We start from the raw sequence: 17,947 nt of genomic DNA on the forward strand, positions 1-17,947 counted from the left end.
GCGAGACGTTTGTTTCGTGCGTTTTGTTTCTCAACACACCGTACACTATTATTATGCAAATGAAGCCCACTTCAATATTTTCGCCCGTGTTTTTCAGCTTATGTCAGCACTTCCCTCAGTGCGCAAACGTCCTTCTCCCCCCACAGGTCGCGGGCGCTGCTGCGCTGTCCTCCGCGTGCGCTTGGGAATGTCAACTGCTGCGCAACAGTGTCCTACATACTTCACCGCGTACTCGTGTTGATAACACCCATGCGCGTTCGTGCACTTTAGTGTCGAGTTCCATTTTTTTTTCTTAAACTGCATATTACACAATGTAATTCGTGATCTAGGAGTATCGTTGCGCGTCAACAAATGGTGTTCTCCTATTCCATAAACTTGACACTATACTTTTAATAGTTACGAGTTTTAAAAAGTTACAGTTTACTTGAATTTTTGGGGACGTGGATTTGTAGAAAATCTGCGAAATCTCCCCAAAAGCACCTTAATTAAAAACAGATTTATTTGAGACATAGGCATACTATTTGTCTGACAGTTATACTTCTGAAAAATCTGGAAATTTTCCACTGCATTATTGCGGGGGGATTTCTGCATGCAGCAAATGAGAAAATGAACAATGTATAAGGACTCCAGGGTCTCAGTAGACAAGAGCGCAATAGCGTGTGATCCATCACTATATCACGTCTTTTCTGCAGGTATGAATGTTAGTGAAATGAAAATCCTACAGCAGGACGTCCGTATTCAAAGGCGTCCCATTGAAAGTCTAAACAATGAGAACATGATGTCGGACAACAGTGTGACTAGAGCTCCAGGATCGGCGTTAATTGCGGACATATGGCTCCTGCAGGAACCATTGAGGAAACGGACCTTCTGGTACCCAGTTCGTTTGATTTGCATAAGAAGAAAGCCATTGGTTTATAGACCGTGATGTAAAAGAATGACCTGAAAGCCTGAGGCCACTGCCAGGCATTAATTCTGTGGTTCGCGTCACAAGCAGCGCAGAAAACGCGACCCGGGAGGTTGAATTTAGACGTGCTGAGGTTAATGACATGTTGCAAAGGCATATGTGAAATGCGAAACAAAACAAAAACGTATTTTAAATATCCCTAACGAAATTAACTATTTATAATAATCTGGCTTGCAAAGTTTGTATATTTTATGCTTCTTTGTATTGAATGTGCCCTTTATATACAGGCAATATAAACAAGGTAAAGTGTTATAAATTAAATTTAAATAGCCATGTAATTATGCATTGATTTATAAACCGTTGCTTTTAACAGAACCTGAATGCATATTCACAGAACCTGAAGGACTTCGAGGAAAATCTAGTGCAGGCGGTGACGCATCACAGCGTTATTAAGACATCCAGTTCAATGTTGGCCCCGGGAGATTTTTTTATGGATTAAATTAAGTACTTCCATCTTCATTTCCCACCTGATCGCAGCCATATAAATCCCAACAGCTGATCAACAGACTTCAGAAAGCACGACGCCTTCCGACGGAGCAGCTGCGAGATAAAGCAGATCACGCGGACGCAAACTCAGCTGTTTCCCTTTCCTTTTTGTGTCTTTTGGCTTATAAGAGCATTTCGGGAACAGGAGGACTAGTTATTTGAAACTTAAAACTTGAACCTGGAAGACTGGATCGTCGTTAAGAATCCCAAAGGAGAGAGACACAGTAAAGGGAAGAGAAACGGAGCGAGATTCTGCGTGCGCTGTCCAGTGCTGAAGACGCGCCGCCGCCGAACGGGAGCTGTCCAGTGCTGAAGTTGCATTTCTGCCAAGAGCGTCGCTGCGTTGCGTCGCGCTGCATCAACAGAAGCGCAATCAGGGGCTCGAGGGTCCGCCGTAACCCTGTGCTGGCATCCGAATCTCGGCGTAACCGAAGAGGAACTATATAATACGCGTTTGCCGCTAGCGTTGCATGAGGAAAACGAGAGATTCGACCGGCGGACGAGTGCTTTTTTCTTCAACCTAAAACATGCCAAGGTCTTTCCTGGTCAAAAAGGTTAAACTTGATGATTTCTCATCCGCGGATTTGGAGAGCTCGTATGGCAGATCGAGAGCAGACATCAGCCTCCGCTTTCATGAGAAAGGTATTTATTTGTGATTTTTATTGTGAGATCATACAAATAAAGGTGCAATGTTCAGATGTTGATGGGTTTTAATCAAAGACATAATATTCTGTATTGACCTACGGTCACATTGCATCGACATCGTCACACGCAGTAGAGTTTTGTCGAGTCGGCAGATTTTAGCTTTTTATAGGTCTTGGGCTCCTTCACGTTCCACTCATCCGCACGGTTTAAGACCCATTTTATTTCTGAAAACGCAGAGCTAGCAACAAGTACCCAACATACAAAGCAGAGGGTGTGCTGTTTTGATACTCATTTATCACGTATACACACAGGAGCATCATGTCACGGACTCATAGGCGTTCAGTCTATTAAGGAAACGTTTGATTGTGTTTCAGGTCATTACTTACGCTCTACATACAGTACAGACATTCCGTACATGTATGCAATATTCATGCGTGCGGCTATCTAGGGGTTATGAAGTAATATCCTCTGTTGCATTCGACCTAATTCTGCTCGATTTCTATCAAGACTGCAAATGCAATTATAACTAAGGCGAAATCAGTCTCCTCGCCATTGTGCTTAAATGGGTTGCCACCTTAATTGAAATGGAGAGCTATTGATTTTTGTGCGCGCGCGTAAGGGTTAATGTCGAAAAAAGCTTCAGGAGAAGTCTGTGTGTCTGGGCTCACCTCTATCCGATAGGCTACTGTAAACGTGTTAAACAATGAAGTACAGTAACAGGAATAGCACACACTGTTGCGTCTAATGCTTCGATTGACTCACTGTTGCTCTTTTTGACGGCAGGATACATCAGAGACTACCTGACCCCAGCCGTGTACGACGGCGAAAGTGACAATGGCATCAAAGTACCATCCCCCGGACCCATTTATGACAGCATCCATAGCGATTATGGAGCCCCCGATTCCGATCAGCCGGACAGCCCGCAGTCGGAGATCTCCTCTGGGTACATTAACGGAGACAACGCCGTCAGCGAGGGATACACCGTGGATGCCTTCTTCATCACGGACGGGAGATCGAGGAGAAAAGCCATCAGCAGCCCGAGAACTCTTCAACGGCACACGTGCAACGAGTGCGGAAAAACATACGCCACGTCTTCCAACCTAAGCAGACACAAGCAAACGCACCGCAGCATGGACAGTAAAATGGCCAAGAAGTGTCCCACCTGCGGAAAGATTTACGTCTCCATGCCGGCCATGGCCATGCATTTGCTGACCCACGATCTCAAGCACAAGTGTGACATATGCGGTAAGGCCTTCAGTAGGCCTTGGCTTTTACAGGGACACATGCGCTCGCACACGGGAGAGAAGCCTTTCGGATGCGCGCACTGCGGGAAGGCGTTCGCCGACCGCTCCAACCTGCGCGCCCACATGCAGACGCACTCGGCCTTTAAACACTACAAGTGCAAGAGATGCGACAAGACCTTCGCCCTAAAGTCCTACCTGAACAAGCACTATGAGTCGGCCTGCTTCAAGGGAGCCTTTTCTCCCCTGAGTCCACTAGATGAGTGAAAGAAACACTTAATGACATGAAGTCAACCGGTTAATAGCACATTTTTACTCGATTTGTTGTCCAGCAGCAACAACAACTCCGAGGAAATCATGGATTATTCGCATGTACCTTAACTTTTCTTTTTTAAAAGCAAACACACAGACACACCCTCTCTCTTCCTCTCTTTTTCTGTCTCTGTTCACACATTCAGAGCCGAAATATCATCAGTTTTGCCAAAACTCAGAAGACATTAAAAATGTCTTTTATTTCTTGCAAAAGGTCAAACCTTTTTTAAGTTTTGGATAATATTGTACCGCTGCCAGTGGCCACAAAAGTGTTCAGCATTAAGGTAAAACTGTTTATTTATTGACTTATTTATCTATCTATCTATTTATTTATTTATTTTCTACGAACTGTGTAAACTCTTAATTTGCACTTTAATTTATTGTTCAGTTGCCAAGCCTTCGTCATTAATATGCCAAAGCATTTGCCACTTTCTGAATATCTTATTTTTGTTTGCCACTTTATAAAATTTGTTGCATGCAAAAAATACTACTACTAAGCAAATCTATGCCAATTTTATGAAGCTTTGGACTTTTTTGCCAAAACCTAGATAGCATCCGTCGGCAATATTCCTCGGGAGTCACGATGATGAATAGAGCAATAATGCATGGTATTTTTAAAAGCTAAACGAGTAATAACTATAGCGTTTTTAATCACGATTTTATCCAATACTATCAGTAGTCGTTCAGAAGTTAAATATCAGGGAAATGCCAGAGTAGTATTAGCTGATACTTCGACGGGACAGGGGTGGGAAAGGGATTTAGGGTCCTTTTGTAAGTGGTTATGCACTGCCTGCCTCTTATTTAATAACGTAGTTTTAGAAGTTCATACTGCTGTGCGCGCGACGCAGGCCGCGGGGACGCGCTATTCTCACGTGGATGAGTTGACAGTGAGTTCAAACAGGTGGGCATCCTTCATCCAAGCGAGAGTCTTTGAAAAGCACTTGTTTGAAAACATTTTTTTTTTTTTTGAAGAACAATACAAATAGTAGCACAAACCTTAGAGATTCAGGTAGCCTGGCCTCGTGTTAGTCGAACCTCTGCTTTTGTATCTACGGACACGGAGTAGCCTACTAACTGTTTAATGCCTTGTAAATACTCCTTTGGAATCAAATATTTCTACAAGCTGTAAAGAATCTAATGAACTTATTTCTGGACTTCTTTTCCCTGGGTGTTTTTCCCCAGCATTTGAACAATATGTAAAGCACAAGTTACACCGGGCATTTTCTCACTTCATAATAAAGAACAAATAAGTAACTGGTTTTGTGTTGTGCTGATTGTGTTATACGTGCTGGTTACAATTCAAACTAAAGCACGGACAACACGGGGTCTGGTGCGCAACGATTTGGAGTTCAAAACTTGCTGATTAAGACGCGAGCCACGCGCGTGTGATGATATGACGTAAAAACCTTCAGGTATTAACGCAACAGTGTCTCTGTGACCTTAAGCAATATGTATAGTCATTCAATTCAGCACAGTATTTACCACCAACCATTTCTAACTAAGACGCCAAACACGACAAACACACAGGATAGCTGTTACGCAGGATTAAACGCGCTTTCATCTCAATTAAACCCTTGACTGACGCCTTTGTTACGCGTGATTGAGTTTCTTCTGCATCATGTTTTCAAGAAGCTCTTGAGAGGGAAGCGCGTGATCAAAGGGACGCCAGCAGAAGCTCATAAATGTGCGTCAAACCAGAAACATCTTCACACACACATTCACTACAGTTCTTTCAGCAGATATTTCTGCATTAACCAGCATTAACCTTGAGAAGTGTTAGTGACAGCAGCAACTCACCCGGCTCTCCCAGTAGAGTCAAGCGAACAAAAATCAGCCCAAAGGGTTATCTAAGAACTTTAACTACACAACTGCTTCAAAGCTGGACAGATTTCACACAAACTGCTCACCTGAAGCTTATTTTGAGAAAGATAAACGCATTTAAAGAATTTATTCACGTCCAAATAAATTACGGCACTGTCGTTTCATTAAATGTCCCCTGAAGGTCATTCATGACAAATCTACAGTGAGTTACAGTACAGTGAATGTTCTTGTGTGCCAGTTTGCTTCATTGATGGGACTGTAAGGACCCTGTAGGGCCCATGTGTGTGCGTGTGCTTGTGTGTGTGACTCATGAACATAAGCAGAAAAGTGAAGGGTGAAGGAACATCACAAACCCTCCGGTGTTAACCATCTCCTGAGAATGACAGTTTGTTCTGACCCTGTTTGAGTTGAATAAGACCTCTATGACTTTCCCTGTGTGCTCACAACCTTTCACATATTAATCATTTGCTTACTGTGTTCAGCTGAATGGGCTCAAAACATATTTTACATTAAAGCAATCGTTCTGTCATGATTTACTCACCATCACGTCCTTTCAAATCACCTGATGTTATATCTGTCAGAACATCGGTCCATACGATTCACACGCTGCACTCCAGGTCATTTGAAATCACATGATATCTGACGAACAGATTGAAATTTGAGTCTAAAATTTTGCTACACATCTTATTGTCTACTCAGCAGATTTCAAGCAATGCGCTCAGGTTACAGGACACAGGAGAAGATGGTGTCAAACCTGCTTCAGTACATCAATATGCTATTTTAGTCCGAACACGGTGTGAATGAGATCAAGAGCTGCGGCAGAGGATAACATTAGCGGTGTTAATATCTCAAAACAACTTTGACATTAAAGTATCACATTTAAATTTGATGACTTAAGTGTAGAGATTATAACCCTGATAAAAGGTTTCAAACATCTTGTTACATTACTTATTGCTTACATCGCATTCAGAGGTGCCTTCAAAATATATCTGGACAGTTAATAAATTCGATAATGTCATTACAACTGCATTAGAGAACTTTTTATGAATATTATAAATATAGATAGCAGAGGAAGATAAATGATGCTGTCTTTAGAATGAAGACAAAGGTATTTTGCCTAATGTCTATAGTTACAGGTGTCATGTGTACATTTACTGTAAGAAGTATCTATTGACTATTGCAATATAATATACATGTTTTCATTGGTGGATACGACTTTATGTAATTATTATTATTTTTTAATTACCTTATAATGGGCCATTTCAATCTACATACATTGCGGGTCGTCTTACATGGGAGTGCCACCATGTTTCTACAGTAGCCCTGAACGGACAACACTGTAAGCCCAGACGAGTTCATTCTACTTAAAAAACATAACTTGCTGCCCTAAAAACGTTTGTTAAACAAACAAGTAATTTTAAGTTAAATCTACTTAAAATTGCTGAACAGGCCATTTAAATTTTTCGTTAACTGAATGTAAAACGTCTTGTTCCAGTAATATATCATTGTTTGATTAACTAAACATTTTCTTTTCTATAAATGGTGAGTTAAAGGCGGAGTCAACGATGTTTGAAAGCCAATGTTGATATTTGAAATCACCCAAACAAACACTCCCCTACCCCAATAGAAATCTGGACCTTCTGTTGATAGACCCGCCCAATCTTTGCCTCTCAAAAAAAGAAGATGCCTTGCAAAGCAAAGGTAACATCAACACAGGTATAAACTTTATACAGAGACCTCAACACTGAATACACAAGTCTCAATAATGGTGACAGTAATAAAATCTTGTGAAGTAAAAAGACGAGCTCTTGCACTTTACCACAAAAATAATAAGCTACAATGATAACAAAAAAACAACTGCAGTAGTATAAATGACGAAAAAAGCAAAACAACTCTCATATAACAGTAGCATTTAATTAATGCATGCTGCAAAGCATGAGGGGTAAAATTTTCAAATCCAGAGACTTAAACATGCTAAAGTAAGTTGATTCAACTCAAAATTTCTTGTTGAATGAGAGAAATCATTCGTGCATTAAACTTAAAAACTTACGTAATGGAGGACGTTTTTCAGGGTTTAGGTTAAGTGTACTTATTTATTTGGGTTAAAACAACATGAGGGTTAACAATGAAACTGCTCTTCAGTGCGCGTTTCATTAATATGTTGTCTCAGATGACGAAACGATTGGTGGCAGCTACTTGTAGCTTCACTATGCGTTTCGAAAGGAAGGGATGAGCGGTGAACTGAGCTGTTGGTTGCCATTCACAATTTCACCCCTAGATGCCGCTAAAATCTCCACACAGCACCTTTAATATTCTGATCTTGAGAGAACACGAAAAAACAACAAATTTGACCAGTTTGACCCTTGCTTTGGTATGTTGTTTAACTTAAGGGTCCAAACACTGTTTAAAACCACCTAAAATCTGACCGCTATACACAATTTATCTCACACAAACAACACTATGTTGGAAAACAATCTGTATTGTGAAACATGCATACCTGCTTTTGTGACACAAGCTATAAAGAGTTTTGCCTTCTGCTTGTTTATGTTTAGTTCAGATGAAAGTATCAAGTTGATTTATTTTGCACATAAAGCATAAGAAAACTACACTTATGAATACAATAGTCAATCTTAAGATGAATGCGGTGTGTGTGTTTGTCAAGAGGAGACTCTGAGATCATGGACATTGGCTCAGATCCCACAACACTCAAAAAACTTCAGCTCATGTCGCATCGCACGCCAGTCCTCTGTTTCGAAAAGGCCACGACTAATGAAATGATTCACAGCACTTGTGACATTATGGAAATGAATCCATTAATCTAGTAAATCAGATGACTGTGTGCAGTGGACAGCTGACTGCATCTGCACGTTGGGGAAGATATAAATTTCGCATTAGAAATGCAAGATTTAAGACTCACGGGCATGCAAAGTGACAATCACGTGATGTGACGTTTCGACTCTCTTTAGCCGGGTATCTTCAGCATCCAGTGACTTTAGATACTGCAGTTCTGCGACGTCCCCAGGCTCTGAGCTCCAGGATCATTATAAGTCCCGCGCTGCGAGGTGGATCGGCTCTCTTGAGAAAACATCTAATTGTGCTGCGATGGGCAGCATCAGCAGAATCCATTACTTAAATGGGAGACAGGTGCGCTGAGGCCGGGCGCTTGTGGATGTGCCAGGACTCTGACGTCAGACTACAGTCACAATGATAAAAACTCCAGCAGGTCTGCTTAGCTTGAACTTTACAGCATCTTCCTGTTTACTCAGTATAACGTACAGTACTTTTTTTTATTTCACAACTTAGACATTGTTTTTTAAAGCTCAATAGAGTTAAATTAGTTCTCTTTGATGACAAAGCTTATTTAGTCTTTAAAAAGAAATGTATGAGTTGATGTATGAGTTAACTCAAGGTTGAACTCTTCATTTATAAATGCTGTAATCTCTTAAAGCAGTCACGTTTGTTTATCTTTCTCTAGATCATTCAGGTTGAATAACACAATGACATCAGACATCCTAAAGCATCTGATTGGCCAGTTGGACACTCACTGTCCACACCTCTCAAAACCCTTCACACGCACCGGACAAGAGATTCACTTAACATTTCATACGAATGTTCCCGAAATCACCTTTCACTGCTGGTTACTCACACATTATGTTAGACAGAACAGCCACTTTTTAAAGGGCAAGCGCAGTCGCTAGGTGAATATTTCCAAAACCACAAAAAAGCTTTCTGCAGACGTGAGCGAGAGAGCCTGTGTACACATGAGAGAGAGAGAAAGTGCTGACCCAGTTTGACTGACATGCAGCGAGTGGTTTGTTAAGCAGTACAGTTTCTGTCTTCTCCTGTCAGAACATCACAGTGATGGTGTGAACCCAGACATCTCCTCTACATCCCAGGCTTCTGATTGGCTGTTTGGGGCTCGGAATAAGACTTCACAATTAACCTGAGGGGCTGCATGATAAATCAGCATGAGATCTATTACCTATTTTTAGTTATCAGTAAATTTCATTTTCATCCAGAAGAACCTAAAAGATTTTGATGATTCTTAAATGTCGTAATGTAATACAAAAATGTATCTGTGGAAAAATGAAAAATGTTTTTAGGGTACATGTAGGTGAATTTCATGAAGTCACTTAATAAAATAAATCTCTTAAATTTAAACTTAAATAGTCCTAAAATAACATATTTTCATAATTTGTGTTTTTTTATTTTTAGGGTGAAACCCGGAGAGTTGTATGTGTATGGTATGTAGTGTGTGACATTGGTTTTGGCATGACTGTGACACACAGACAGAGCCTCGGGCACACAGACAGATGATTAACTGTTGGTTAGGGGCAATTCAGTGCTGCAGATATACCGAGGTTATGAGTTACAATCACACTTGTGTGTGTGTGTGTGTGCGCGTGTGTGTGCATGTTTGTGAGCATGTGTTAATATAGCACATGCTGCTCTGGCAGCCATCGCAGACAAATGTGCAAAACATACGCTTTCTCTTTTACCCATTCCATCTCTCTTTCTCTCTCTCTCTCTCTCTCTCTCTCTCTCTTTCTCTCTCTCTCAGCAGGTGATTCAGTCGAGTCATTGGCAGGTCAGAATCATGACATCACTCTTCTGAACATGAAAACATCATAAATATTCAGCAGGATCAGAGAGAGAGAGAGATCTTTGATGTAAATCAGTCTCAGAGTAAAACAGAGAATCAGGAAGCGTTTAGAGAAGGTTGTGCAGGCGTCTGTCTGAGGATTTGGGTTGGTTGTAAGTGGAAAACACTCAGCTTGATAACGAAGAGTGTGGGAGTTTAAAGGTGGGGGTCATGCATGTACACATGAACACAGAAGCAGAGATCCTGCTGTTAATATAAACTCAAATATATTTCATTACATCTCCCAAAACAAAATGATTGAAGTAGTCTGCTAAATGACTAAATGTAAATGTAAGTAAGTGTTCCCGTAGATTATTGCATTAGCAGTGCAAAGGTCATGGGTATAGATGGAATGCACTGTAAGTCATTTTAGATAAAAGCATCTGACAAATGCCTAAAGGTAAATGTAAGAATCCCAGAATGCACTGCAACATGCTCGATGTAAAACACTAAGAAATGTTAGCAATATATTTCTTGTTGTAACGTGGAAGTCTTTTTAAGAAAGTTGCGTTACTGCACAGCACCATATTTGCAACACCTTATGATACTGCGCATGCGCATACAATCAGCAGGGACTGTTGCAAAGAACAGGTGAGTCAGTACAGAGTCCCTCTTCCAGATGATGTCATTCTTTAACGGTTGATGATTGGCTCTTTTCACTAGAAGGCGGGACTACCTTTGCTAGAGTGCCCATATTAACCATTTCCATCTACTCCATTCAAAGCAGTCTTGAGTAAAATATCTTTGATGTATCTATAATATACAATATAAGTATCAATTAAAAATAGTTATAATTGTACACAGCTTTCTTTATAGTTGTGTCTATTTCTCCAAAGGAATAGGAATCCTGATACCTAAATTAAACCAACAGTGTATGAGAAAGAGAAACGTCTGAGCAATAAAAGCTCCCCGGTGAGATGATTCTGCACATTCACAGTGTTTTTAGGTGTCTCTGTTTCAACGGATTGCCTGATTTTATTGGACTTCTAACAGTGATACACAAGGCTCTCAGAGAGCTCAGATTACCTGCAGACCACTCGATGATCGTCTTCATGAAGCCCACCGTCCTCCAGTGGAGAAGACCCTTCAGGAGGTCTCTTCTCAGGACGTGATGTGGGTTTATCGAGGTCCTGCTGGTCTATCTGAAACAAATCAAAGACGTGAGCTTGTTTAGCGTAGACCGCACAGAGCTCTGACCGTCGGACGCTTTGGGTTTTATGCGTCAGACTGTGAGAATCTGTCTTGTGTGGAGCCAAGCCTGCCATCTGCTGAGATCTGCTGCGTCACCAGGAAAATAATTAAAGAAACAGCAGAAATCATGTGACTGTAAAAAGCTTTTCTGTTTACGTCAACAAACCCAGACTGACATTTAACTTTATCAACAATAATGGGAGAATGGGTGGCAGAGGAAGAGGACATCAACGAATGTAAAGTATGCTTAAGACATCATCTGAATGTTTCATTTGTCATTTTTTTGGAAATGTTTTCATTGACTTTAAACAGCATTTGATGATCTTCTTTATATGAATGCTGTCTGAAATTTTTGAGCTGTCAAATGTCTTAACATAACCACCAGAGCAATGTTTGTGCTAACCATGGTATAAGAGAAATAATTAACTCCAGTAGGGTGACCATACGTGCCATTTTCTAGGTACACGTCCTGGCCGGGATTTCAGGTGCATCTTCCAAAAGTCGCATTTGTAGAAAAATACGACTTCTGGGGGACACACCCAAACTCCTGGCCAGGGCGAGTTCCGGGAAAATGGCACGTATGGTCACCCTAGACTCCAGTCCTTTGAATGATTTGAAAATAATGTAACCTCGCATTATCACCTTGGCTGTGCATAATGTGTGGCATTATGCACCAATTGGTGTTGCATATAAACACGGCAAGTTTTATACAAGATGATAAGTGCAGGATTTTATTTATACACACAAACACACACATGAACATACACGCACGCACACGATGCCTTTGCAATTTAGAGACACAACATACAGCTTTACCCATTAAATTCCTTTGAGCATCACTGATCATAGATCAGTCCCTATCAACATCTAACTCTTATTACATTTCTGCAAGATTTTTTATCTCAACACCTGTCAACTCTACCCAAGTGATAAAGCTGTTAAATCTTTAAAAGCGCTTGAATGAATGACATTTTAATCTGATCATAATGCAGGTCTGCTCTTAACATACTGTATTCACGACTGAAGGAATCTGTGACTGATGCATTCATATTTGGCCGTACGTGAGCGTTTTGTTGGGTGGCATAAAAAAACTCAATTTACTATAAGACTGTTTGTAACACTGTCTGTATAGCATGCCTACACAACATTAGTGTCTTATTTTGTTATAAATCAGATCTCTGTACAACTACAATCTATGAACACAACAACACTGCTGCTGAGACATTTATGAGACAGAGAGACTGCTCATTCAACATTTTCCTAGCCAATCGATTAGAGAAATCAGTCACATCATATTCACCGATACTGAGATAAACACACACATACAAAAACTGCTAAAATTGAGTTGATGTCGTGAAGGCAGAGATGTAAAGAACAGAAGAGGCTTCGGAATCTGTTAGAGATACACACAGAAATGACCTTTAAAAAACAAAGACTGTTGAAGCTTCCAGAACTCTTATGATGGGACAGAAGATGGATTATATAGTACAGTGTGAATCTGTAGCTACAGCTGTACATATACATGCTCAATCATGGTCAACATTTCTGCAGATAAACCCTCACCAAACCCTAACCACGTATCCCAAATATCATAAAATAGGCATAAGATATGACTTTGTATAACAGCACCTTACTATGAGAGAAGCACCTAACTCTCGCTGTAACCCTAAACTTCAAAATAATTGTAAATTTATCCCTCAAAGCTCTTCCACATATATCTCTTCCCTGACAGACATACAGACAGATGGATGGATGGACCGACACAGACAAACAGACACAGATGGATGTATGGATGAATGGATGGATGGACAGACACGGACACGTGACAGATAGTCACAGTCAGATGGATGGATGAATGGACAGACGGACATAGACAGATAGTCACAGTCAGATGGATGGACGGACAGACAGACAGACCCAGACAGACAGACAGACACAAACAGACAGACAGACACAGACAGACAGACGGATGAATGGACAGACAGACAGACAGACAGACACAGATGGATGGATGAATGGACAGACGGACATAGACAGATAGTCACAGACAGATTGATGGACGGACATACAGACCCAGACAGACAGACACAGACAGACAAAAGGGACAAAAGATGTCCTGCCACAGCAGTGCTGACACAGCGCTTCTTCAAGTTGTACCTCTCAGGTAGGTCATTTCAGGTATCCTGGAGAGGTGATGTCTCCGAATCCCAACGTCTCGATACCGGGGTGCCTCAAGGCTCTGTGCTTGGACCACTGCTCTTTTCGATATACATGACATCCCTGGGTTCTGGCATTAGAAAACATGGCTTTTCCTACCACTGCTATGCGGACGACCCTCAACTCCACTTGTCGTTCCACCCTGATGATCCCACGGTTTCTGCCCGCAACTCAGCATGCCTGAGGGACATCTCACTATGGATGAAGGATCATCATCTCCAGCTTAACCTTGCGAAGACAGAACTGCTTTTCATATCATCTGACCCAAAGATTCAGCACAACATTTCTATTCAGCTAGGTTCCTCGACCATCACGCCTTCCAGGACAACCAAAAACCTGGGAGTGGTCATTGATGATCAGCTTAGCTTTACGGAGGATTTTGCCAGCACCGCTCGCTCTTGTAGATTCATCCTCTACAATATTAGTAAAATTAGACCTTTTCTAAATAAGCATGCTACACAGGTCCTAGTCCAAGCTTTTGTCCTGTCCAGGCTGTAAATTTCTTTAAAAAAAAAAAAAAGACTAACAACCCTTGTCTAGGTATACTGTGTTGGACTTGATGAGACTATTTCCAGTGCACTTATGTATTGCTGTTCTTGTGTTGCTATAATTGCTTCTATTGTTTACCTCATTTGTAAGTCGCTTTGGACAAAAGTGTCTGCTAAATGACTAAATGCAAATGTAAAATGTAGTTTTGTTTTAGAGTCAACATCAAAAACTTTAATTAAAACACAGGCTGTAAATCAGAAATTCCTAGCAAAGTTGTAAATAGCTTGGGGCTTTTCAGATTGAGACGTTTTGCTGGTCTGAATCAGTGATCTCTTAACATTCATTGTGAAGTGTCGTGATCAGCACTGCTGCTGTTGCTGCTTGTGGCGCTGCAAAAACTGACAGGTGGAGGACGTCAAAGTACCGCGAGAGCATTTAGATAGCCGTCTGCTCTGTGTGATTTCTCGAATCGCTCTCACAGGATTTTGATGTTATTTGCGCTCGGCTCTTGCGTTGCCACATGAAGTCGAACAAGCCTGTTGTATCAGTCACTGGGTTGATCAGCGTAGCAGTCAAAATCGGGACAAATAAATTAGGCTCAAAATACGGGAAAGTTGGCAACCCTAATAGACACAGACACAGGCGCGCCCAGATTGACAGCTGGCCCGCCCAATCAGAAATGTAAAAAATACTACTCTGTATAGTTAGACATGTATACTACTTAATGTGGTGTAATTTATCTATTGCATGTTATGTTAAAAACAGTAAAATTATAAGTAAACCTGATAACTATTTAAAAACTATTAAAGCAGTTGAATGTTGCGTTATAATGAAATATTCCCGAGCAGCTTTCAGCCATGATCACTTTGAGAACTTTTTTTGCAAACAAGTAGAAAACGTATTTTGAATAACAACACGTTATAAATATGTGCTGCGCGCTTTCCTCTCAATAACATAAACACACAACAAATATGACAGCGGGGTAAAAAATAGATAGAAAACATCTGATCATAGTGATGTTGTTTGATATAGCGATATAGCAGCACTATAAGTCACGCCACGTTTATTGCTACACTTTATACAATATAGCCTATTGCTTTTAAGCAACAAATAGCCTATCATAACAACCTATAAGCCTACTGTGTAATTGAGACATTAATTTAAGAAATGTGTCACAGGTGATGTTTTGAACCAACGACGGGCGGAACCCGTCTTCCACATCCTTGGTTGAACCGACGACGGGCGGAACCCGTCTTCCACATTTCATTTCCGGGTTTCCCCGAAGTCAAAATTAAGCCTGATTGCGCGCAGGTGGGGATAATTTACACAGCGGTTGCTATTAGGCTGACAAGGAGAAGAGTCAGTGTATAAAAACACCTTTGAAGACTTCAAACGGTGTGCTGGTGGTGTACTTTGTATACGTTGTGTTGCTGCTTTGCAGACGGACCACGCTGGCTGGATTGTGTATCTGGGGAAAAGAGGAAGAGGGACAGTCAGTTGACGAAGGAATACTGAGGGATTTCATCAGAGAAAGAGTGGACACAGAGCTATCAAGAGTGTAGCTAATAACAGTTGTTGACAACTAAGCGTGAGTAACAGCTGTGGTAATTATCTGTGCAATACTTGTACGAAGAGTTGTTTGGTGTGTTCCTTTGTGTTTTTGAGGTCCCTGGCCCCACTGGAGAGGAGAGCGTGGGCGAGCCGCGGGTTGACCGGAAGCACGGACGAAGCATCTGGTAGGAAGCACCATTCACCAGCAGAATAGTGGCCCTGTGGGAAAACGGAAGCACAGGTGAGCCAGAGGAGTGATAATCAACACACCGGGCCTGTAAATAACACACATCTCACCCTCATTGGCGGTCCAGCTATTGCCCAACCTTCCTCTCGAGGTCGTCGTAGCCAGGTGGCAAGGGCGATTTAAAAACCACGTGAAGTGTATAAGAGTGCTGTGGGTGAGTTTCACGGATTGATGGTGTTTACGTTTTACTTGCTGTGTGTATGCTGTGCTTGCAGCGTTCAAACTGCCTAGCCTCCGACGAGTCACGAGACGACGACATCTGTTGTGGCCTGGGTCCTAAGGAGAGCGAGAAAATTGAGCCCTGTGCCCGGGGTGTGTCAACGAGAGCTTGGCTCATCCATAGAGCAGACAGTGGTGAAACCCAGTGAGTATTACCAAGAGTGTACCGTGCGGACTGTGGGTTGTAGCGGTGTGTGTATTGACCTCTCCAACAGAAGCTCGTGGTGAGCGGAGCCCCGACGAGAGTTCGCCCCAACTCGTGACCCCGGTCGTGGAAGAAGGAGGGGGGAGTTTGGGAAGCGTTCGGCTCCGTGTCATCGGACCCACTAGTCCCTACGACGCCCGGACAGCCTGAGTGGATGGGCGAAGGAATACGGTGCACCAACACTGTAGCGAAAATCCACTGTTTGCAAGTAAAGCTCTGTGTGCATGAAGATCCTCAGTGCTGTGAGTAACATAACCTGTGAAGTAAACCTGTTCTGTGCTTATAGCAACCACCTACCTGTATAAGTGAAGCTCTGTGTGCATGAAGATCCCCAGTGCTGTGAGTAACGTAACCTGTGAAGTAAACTTGTTCTGTGCTTATAGCGATCACCTACCTGTACAAGTGAAGCTCTGTGTGCATGAAGATCCCCAGTGCTGTGAGTAACGTAACCTGTGAAGTAAACTTGTTCTGTGCTTATAGCGATCACCTACCTGTACAAGTGAAGCTCTGTGTGCATGAAGATCCCCAGTGCTGTGAGTAACGTGACCTGTGAAGTAAACTTGTTCTGTGCTTATAGCAATCACCTACCTGTACAAGTGAAGCTCTGTGCGCATGAAGATCCCCAGTGCTGTGAGTAACGTAACCTGTGAAGTAAACCTGTTCTGTGCTTATAGCAATCACCTACCTGTACAAGTGAAGCTCGGTGTGCATGAAGATTCTCAGTGCTGTGAGTAACGTAACCTGTGAAGTAAACCTGTTCTGTGCTTATAGCAACCACCTACCTGTATAAGTGAAGCTCTGTGTGAGTGAAGATCCCCAGTGCTGTGAGTAACGTAACCTGTGAAGTAAACCTGTTCTGTGCTTATAGCAATCACCTACCTGTACAAGTGAAGCTCGGTGTGCATGAAGATTCTCAGTGCTGTGAGTAACGTAACCTGTGAAGTAAACCTGTTCTGTGCTTATAGCAACCACCTACCTGTATAAGTGAAGCTCTGTGTGAGTGAAGATCCCCAGTGCTGTGAGTAACGTAACCTGTGAAGTAAACCTGTCTGTGCTTATAGCAACCACCTACCTGTATAAGTGAAGCTCTGTGTGCATGAAGATCCCCAGTGCTGTGAGTAACGTAACCTGTGAAGTAAACTTGTTCTGTGCTTATAGCAATCACCTACCTGTACAAGTGAAGCTCTGTGTGCATGAAGATCCCCAGTGCTGTGAGTAACGTAACCTGTGAAGTAAACTTGTTCTGTGCTTATAGCAATCACCTACCTGTACAAGTGAAGCTCTGTGTGCATGAAGATCCCCAGTGCTGTGAGTAACGTAACCTGTGAAGTAAACTTGTTCTGTGCTTATAGCAATCACCTACCTGTACAAGTGAAGCTCTGTGTGCATGAAGATCCCCAGTGCTGTGAGTAACGTAACCTGTGAAGTAAACCTGTTCTGTGCTTATAGCAGTTACCTACCTGTGCAAGTGAAGCTCCGTGTGAGCGAAGATCTCCAGTGTTGTGAGTAATATAACCTGTGAAGTGAAACTGTTCTGTACTCGTAGCAATTACCTACCTGTGCCGGTGGAGCTCTGTGTGGGAACGAAGATCCTCCAGTACTGTGAGTAACGTAACCTGTGGAGTGAACTTGACCTGTGGCCATAGCCATCACTTACCGTTCCAACGAAGGTCCCGTGTTGAACGAACAGCGACTAGTAACAAAGTACCTTACCCTT

General features: G+C 42.1%; 1 protein-coding gene across 1 annotated transcript; it reads left to right on the forward strand.

Moving 5' to 3' along the window:
- Positions 1-1,251: 1,251 nt before the first annotated feature.
- scrt1a (scratch family zinc finger 1a) lies at positions 1,252-4,905 on the forward strand. Its single transcript, XM_055220811.2, has 2 exons — positions 1,252-2,092; positions 2,879-4,905. The coding sequence occupies exons 1-2, from the start codon at positions 1,978-1,980 to the stop codon at positions 3,601-3,603; spliced, it is 840 nt and encodes a 279-aa protein (XP_055076786.1). The 5' UTR covers positions 1,252-1,977; the 3' UTR covers positions 3,604-4,905.
- The last annotated feature ends 13,042 nt before the right edge of the window (positions 4,906-17,947 follow it).

This window comes from Misgurnus anguillicaudatus, chromosome 20 (assembly GCF_027580225.2).
Source record: "Misgurnus anguillicaudatus chromosome 20, ASM2758022v2, whole genome shotgun sequence".
Taxonomy (NCBI): domain Eukaryota; kingdom Metazoa; phylum Chordata; class Actinopteri; order Cypriniformes; family Cobitidae; genus Misgurnus; species Misgurnus anguillicaudatus.

Excerpts from the sequence above, each read along its gene's own strand:
- scrt1a (XM_055220811.2), top strand. The coding sequence starts at position 1,978 with ATGCCAAGGTCTTTCCTGGTCAAAAAGGTTAAACTTGATGATTTCTCA. Across the intron at positions 2,093-2,878 it reads CCTCCGCTTTCATGAGAAAG|GATACATCAGAGACTACCTG; the intron begins GTATTTATTTGT and ends TTTTGACGGCAG.